The sequence below is a fragment of the Hetaerina americana genome, unplaced genomic scaffold (genome assembly GCF_022747635.1).
Source record: "Hetaerina americana unplaced genomic scaffold, ioHetAmer1.1.p SCAF_1, whole genome shotgun sequence".
In the NCBI taxonomy this organism is placed as follows: Eukaryota; Metazoa; Arthropoda; class Insecta; order Odonata; family Calopterygidae; genus Hetaerina; species Hetaerina americana.
In genome coordinates, this window is record NW_027286069.1 from 76,228,282 (window position 1) to 76,235,697 (window position 7,416).

The following is a 7,416-nucleotide window of genomic DNA, read 5'->3' on the forward strand; positions in this document are numbered from 1 at the left end:
TTCTTTATTTTACAAGTAAGGGGAAAAATAAATTTCAAATAAAAATATAAATGCACACATTCAATTCTTATGATATACAATCATTGAGATTTCTTCATTTCAGATTTCTTTCTTTTTTCCTCTTCTACCAACCTCAGAGTTTCCTCCTGTTGTCTTTGCAGTCTACTCTGGCGGAATGTTCTTTTGGGTTTTTCATGTTTCCCTTCTCCTCCTTTGCCATGGAGAATTCTGAGTTGATTATGAATTGTAGGAATCACTTGAACCTAGGGGAATGCAATTTGTAGAGTGAACACACACCACAAAATATGTTACTCAAAGAATATTGCCTAATATATTACTCATTTTTGGTATTAACTGATGCTTTATTTAAATACTAGATATTTTACTCCTTTAGCTGAGAGAGTAACCATGACAATAAAAACAGGGCAAATACGACCAGTTGTCCATTACAGTCGCTCTTTTACTCCAAGTTATACTTCCTTGTCCCGCAGGTGCTCATCGTTTCTTTAGGCTATAGTAGGCATGCTCATTGTTCCTTCCCTTGATCTCTGTGTCAGGTTTTTGCTGTAGGAAGGTTTCTTTTGCAGCATATTATTTTGCGACAACAATTTTCCTGATACGTCCGTAGAGAGAGCGAAATAGAAATCCTTCTGCGAAACATCCTCATTAAAAAATGAAATCCTTTCACTCTTTTATTGGCCTAAGACAACCATATGTGCATTGACAATATCTCACAAGAAGTCCATTAGAGGCACCATCACTACTTGGGGAGTGACCCAAATGAGCTAGGGCAGGCAGAATGGCCATCACAATATAGCTCTGAGCAAGTTTAAAATTTCTCTTCATGTCTATATCAGGCCCAAATTGGTATATCATAGCATATACATTGTTAATTATAGATAGACTTATGGAAGTTAACCTCTTTTTTTCTGTCATCATTAAGTACCTACTAGTGTAGACCTGACTTAAATGTCCATTTTAAGCTATTCTTTCATTAATATTCATTGACCTGTCATGTTAGATCCATATTAGGAATTGAATAAATAATGCACACTTCTTCAAAGCCACCATTGGTCACATCAAAAGACAATTATATTACTAAAACATTAGCACAATACAACGATTGATATTATTTCAATGTTTAAAATTGTACTTCAATTTATATGGGCTGTGTCTATTGAGGTTTCCAACATTGTTACTTTTTGTACTAACATATACTTGCATGATGTTACACTGGAGAACATTTCTTCATGTAATTTACCGAAGACAGTACATACACATGAATTAATTTACATTGAAAATTATCATAATGCAAATATTTATGTTTCATGAGTTCACCCTTATATGTGATCAAATGTTTTCTTTTACTCTATAAAAATGGGTTTTACCAGATAAAATCATTAGGCCATTATTGGTATTTTACCAATTAAGGTAGGTTTAGGATAGACACAAACTGAAAAATAATTTCTTTGCCTCAATTAAATAAACAACCTGAAATCCATCACTACATTAAACTATGCTGTTCAACCTGTATGCAGAGGAAATGATCGAAGAGGCATGGGAGGAACTGGAGGTAGGAATGAAAGTGGGCGGGGAATACATAAAATCAGTTAGGTTTGCTGATGACCAAGCTTTAGTTTGTCAGTCAGCCAAGGGGTTGCAAGGATTGCTGAGTGAATTGGAAATTCAGTACGACAGGTATGGGATGAGAATCAATATTAACAAAACAAAGGTTATGCGATTTTCTAGAAAGAAAAAGGCTAAGCTAAACATTAAAATAGGAGGGCAAAAACAAGAGCAGGTAGAACAGTTCACGTATCTCGGGAGTGTTTTGGACCAACACGGTCGAAGTAGTAGGGACGTAAGGAGAAGAATTGCACTAGGCAAATAGGATTTCACAAGGAGGAGGGAGTTGATGACAGGGACATTGAGTAAGGATGTTAAGAAAAGACTCGTAAAAACTTTGATATGGAGCGTAGCTATGTACGGCACGGAAACGTGGTCATTGAAGCAGGAGGATAGACGTAGGTGAAATGGACAGAGAAGAAAACAAATTAGGAAGTACTAGGTATGGTGGGCCAAGAGAGGGGTTTGTTGGGAGAAATCCTATGGAGGCAGGAAAAGTGGGTGAAGGGGGTATTGACCGGCAGCGGGATGTTGAAGACTGTAATTGAGGGGAGAATGTTAGGCAAACAAGGAAAGGGAAGGAACAGGATAGGGATGTTGGACGGGATGAAGGGAGGAAGAAAGAACTCAGAGCTGAAGAGGGACCTGATGTAGAGTGGGATGTTGTGCTGGGGGTCACAAAATATTTAATTAGTAATTATGTCCATCCAAAAACCTACCTTAACTGGTAGATTACCTTATAATAATAATTAAACTACTCTTCAACAACATATGCTCCGTTCTTCCCTCCATTCCATCCAACTTGCCTATCCTTTTCATGACTCTTCCTAACTTGCCTAATGTTCTATCACTGTCTAAAAGTCTAGAACATCCTATCACCAATTAAAATGCTCAGCAATTATCTTTCCCACCTCCATTGAATTTCTCCTGACAACCCCCTCTTCATTCCCACTATGGCTAACACTTCTTGATAAGCTTCCTTTTCTGCCCATTTCACCTTTTCCATCCATCTCTACAACCATACTTCAAAAGCCTCCAACATACTATCATCTTGCCTCAATAAATGTTTCCATGACATACAAAACCACACTCAAAGTTTTCACAAGCTATGCCCATAGTTCTTTTCTTTGATACTCTAAGCTATTACTTTTCTAAAACCTCCAAAATCTAGATTTTCCTTCAGCATCCATGTTCCTGTGTCATTCAAAACCATGCTGTTCCCAAGTTTTCAAGGGACTTTTCTAAATACATCCTTATTTAACTTCCATATCATAAATTTCCCTTTTCTTATGAAAGCTTCTTTGCTTAATGCAATTCTTGTTAAGTCTCAACTACTCGGACCATCTTGGTCCAAAACACTGCCAAGATTGCTACACCTACTCAGGTTTTTGCTCTACAATTTTGATGATTCACTTAGTCTTCATCTTTCTAAAAAAAACCTCGTTACCTTTGTTTTGTTAACTTGATTCTCATCCCACAACTTTTATCCCCATGATATATAGAGCCTGCCAGATTAAGATTGAAATGGGGGAGTCTGACAACTCATACTTTGATGCCGTTGCAGATATATTAAAATTATCTAATACGAGGTTCTCCTTGACAATATCTCACATTTAGCTTAAGATAATTTCAACTGGATTCCTAAACCTCTAAATACAGGTCCCAAACCTTATTTGCGGGCTCATTTGCATTCCCTTGCAGAAGATAAAAAAGTCGCATACCTTATTACGCCAACAAAAATAGCATCATGAAACAATTGAAGCATGTCTTAGAAGCATAGCAGTGAATAATTCCTATGAAAACCATGACACTATAAGAGTAGTTTCCCTGTGTTCAATAAAAATCTCTCTACCTCAGCCTACTGATAAAAAAATCTCTTTTCAGTTGACTTGACAAAGGGTATTTATCCCAAGATTATTAATAGCTACAAAATATTTGTAAAGGGCTGAAAGTGCTTCATCATAGGGAGTATGATGATGATTGATATTTTTACATAAATTAGAGTCAAAATTTAAGATGATAAATGAAAACAATATTAATTCCCAAAATCAAAATTATTTTCAGAAAAGAAAACAATTTGTGTACCATACGAGGCAATGATTTAAGTTTTAATTGATGCCCTTAGTACTTAACAGGAATGTGCTAAAATTGAATCCAATACACAAACAGATTAACATCAACAACTTTATTAACATGAATAAATTACATTATTAAAACAGTAACAAACCATCACTTCCGTCATAGGTATCTTAGAAAATGATCATTAAAAGATGGAAAATACAAATAGCAAAACATGGATTACCCAAAAGTTTGTGCTTCTAACAAAACCAAAGAGATCTCCAAAAAGCTCTCAACAATAATTAATGGCCTTTATTGCTATATTACTTAAATGTCAACAAGCTAAGTTGATGACTAAAATTATACAGAACTACATAATTCTTGTAACTTAAAACTAAATTCTTGAAGCTATTAGCTTTGATTTTACTGGCCACTAACTAGAATGCCAGAAGCGAGTTTCATAGCCACTTTCATTAAAATACCTAAGAAGTATTTAACATTAACGTTTTAACAAAAAAATGGTCACAATAGTACCATGCTTATAATGAAAATTGACAATGTAAACAAACTGAGAAAATTTTTGGTATAAAATATTTCACTATCCTCATTTTAATTAAGAAAATCTGAGTTGTATAGAGACATTAATAAAAAAGGTAACAATTGTCCAAAATAGCAGGAAGAACAATGGAGTTTCTTAATTTAATGAGCAAACAGAATAAATTAATAATTTAACAACAATACTGGGATATAAATAACATTATAAAATTGATATAATAATTGAAAAATAAAATTCTTTTTAAGTTATATGTTCCATTAAAATCAATGTTTATAGTACTGAAGAGAAAATTGTGAAATTCATTAATGAAAATATAACACATTAGCACTGGTTAAATCCACGATAATAAATCCAATGAGGAAACAAGGCAGATTTGTAGAAACAAATATTTAACACTCCAAACTCTAAGGTGCTTTCAACCTTTCACAAATCACAAACTTTCTCTCAATTAATACATTATGGGCACGGATAATCACAACTCTAATGGCAGACAAAATGTATGTACGCTTCTTGCAATCAATTGCTACATTACAATGAACATTTATACAAACCCTACTTGGCAGTGGTAATGTTCTTAAAGGAATATAAAAATATGTTTAAAGCTCATATTAATTATACTTAGCACCAACATGTAAGGCTCAATATGACCATTTTTCTGGATATGTGCAGCAAAATATTACTATCTTAGCAAGGAGGGCAACCAGGATAGTAACCAATTTTAAATGGATAATCAATAGGCTTTGCAGCACAAGCATTTATCGAAGGAACACACAATTTTGAATACTTAGATAGAACATCTGACCAATATGAAATTATACCATGAGATGCAAAAAATGAGCCCCAATCACTGGAGAGCAAAAATTCATCTACTAGTTTATCAGAACCTTCGAAAGTCATGTGAGCTCCCATTTCTTCACAAATAGCCACTGTCTGGCACTTTGTGTACTCCACGGGTGAATATACATCCTGTATTATGTTGTCTCCCACATAGAGGACTTTACCACCATTTTCTTTTCCATTCGCATCACCCAACGCTATACGAAGACCATCCCATGACCCTTGCTCATATCTGACATGACAATTTAACTGTGGAACAGCGACTTTATTCTCCTTCACTAGACTAGGCTCACAGACCGTCATGAATGGCCTCTCTTCCTTATCAGCAATGAAGAACCAAGGCTTTCGTGCCAAGGAGATAACAATGTCAAAAAGAGACCGCCAATCAGGTCCCAACGAATGTTCTGCAACAACAGACGCAAAACTCATTCCTGATCCTGTGAGAAGAAATAATTTCTTCCCCCTTTGCTTCAAAGACTTCAACCAAACAACAACCTGATGATCGACAGGGTGGACATATTTACTGACATCAGACCTCATGCTATGGAAATATCCTTCTCCTGAATCGAAATTTTCAGGATTAAACATGTGTTTCAAACCATCTAAAACATCTGGCCAAACGTTATATTTGACGGGCATATCGCCTGATTCATCAATTGTATTTACTGTTCGCGCAAAAACTAGGGCAGAAGGGGCATCGAAGTAATCGAGCAACGGTCGCACTTTGTCGGAAAGAGGGCCTCTCCAAGCTTCCAAAGGATCTTTTATATACGTAAGGCCATCCTTCCATAATTGTTCTGGCCCATAAGTGTCCTTTATTTCACTTTCTGACAAAAACCGTGTTCCATGGCTAGCTTTAATCACTTCACCTTTTGCTCCTAGTTTTACCAAGTTACCGCGTTCAAAATCAACAAACAGACACCGCTGCACAAATCCAATGTCTTTACTAAAAGGCATGAGCAAATATTTCGAGTCGTACCCTTTAACTTCAACCATATACTTGGCTAACATGTCATACTCGAGCGTCATCAACTCCGTCAACTTGTACTTAACAAGGGTATTATCCAAATCAAAGCCAATACAATCGTAGTCAGAAAATTTCAACGTGTTTTCATGACTTGAATTTCCGCTCCTGTTCACTGAAAACGCAGTCTTCTTCATCTTCACACTAAAAGAATGAAGACTTCTTGTCCCAGCAACAATGTCAACACTAATGCACACAGCAACACGCTTAAGTGAGGAAAAGTGCTTCACCTGAGGCAATTTTATCAGGTTAAACTGATTACGAATGAGAAAAACGTATTGAAAAAGCCTCATAATGATAACAAGAGATCGGAATCTCTTGCGATTTACGAAATCATTGAACCTTTCGCAATTACTTAGATACTATAAATTCGAAGCCACCTAGCTCGAGAAGGCGTAACCATCGTAACACGTGCATAAAGAAATGCGAACACAAATTTAGCTACCATGCTGGATTACAGTGAAGTCATTGACAGCAATAACTAAGACTAGGTACTTACATCATCTGGAATGTGGATATATCTTACATTCCTGGCCTTAATAAAAAAATCGTCGAACAAATGCTGCGAGTTATCACCATCCACATATATGACATTACTCATTAAAATGTTCATATACCTGAAAATGAATTCTAAATTCAGATACCTTTCATAAATGTTGGAGCTTCTAGTTTTTTAAACGTACCCATCAACCTGTTCCACTAGTCCTGTTACAGATGCTTCATTTCTCAAATCTATAGTAGTCACTTGGCCAACCAAGCCGAGAGCTAAGCAAGTCAGATCGTTGTGAAGCAAATAAGTTTCCTTCTTTGAACGTAAATCCATATGGAAAATTAAGGTTCCTTAGAAGAAAATATCTGGTGTAAACACGAGAGGCACGCTTTACTTATCCTACAAATTTGCTCAATTCACGTTCACTTCTGCTCAGCATGGCGATTGTGTGATGTATACTAACTACGCCAATTCGCGACTTACGGGACTTACGTTTGGCTGCTTCGAGCCATCTACCAAATGGTCCTCGAACTACATCGACCACCCCTCTCTGCAAACAACCCGACCTAACTCGCCTCTCCAGCCGCCGACGTTTTCAAAAAGCAAAAACAGTACCGTTGAAATGGACATCGGATCTCTCCCGGAAGACGCTAATCCGCCACCTCTTCATTGAGGAAGGCAACCATCATTCTGCTTACGAAAGATTGGACAATGAGTGCCAAATTTCGCGTCGCAAGTTTTCCGGCGTGGCACTGATGTTCCGCTCTTTTATTACGGCGTTGAAACTAAAGGTCACGTCAACACATGATTCATAATATCCTATTG

General features: G+C 36.5%; 2 protein-coding genes across 2 annotated transcripts; both read right to left on the bottom strand.

Moving 5' to 3' along the window:
* On the bottom strand, nucleotides 1–7,216 carry Lsm10 (U7 small nuclear RNA associated Lsm10). The gene is made up of 3 exons (XM_071591893.1): nucleotides 6,785–7,216; nucleotides 6,601–6,718; nucleotides 1–263 (listed from the first exon to the last, which is right to left on the bottom strand). The coding sequence occupies exons 1-3, from the start codon at nucleotides 6,922–6,924 to the stop codon at nucleotides 81–83; spliced, it is 441 nt and encodes a 146-aa protein (XP_071447994.1). The 5' UTR covers nucleotides 6,925–7,216; the 3' UTR covers nucleotides 1–80.
* Nucleotides 3,833–6,442, bottom strand: Nt5a (5' nucleotidase A). Its single transcript, XM_071591881.1, has one exon. It carries the CDS (start codon nucleotides 6,392–6,394, stop codon nucleotides 4,925–4,927), a length of 1,470 nt encoding a protein of 489 aa, XP_071447982.1. The 5' UTR covers nucleotides 6,395–6,442; the 3' UTR covers nucleotides 3,833–4,924.
* Nucleotides 7,217–7,416: the final 200 nt, after the last annotated feature.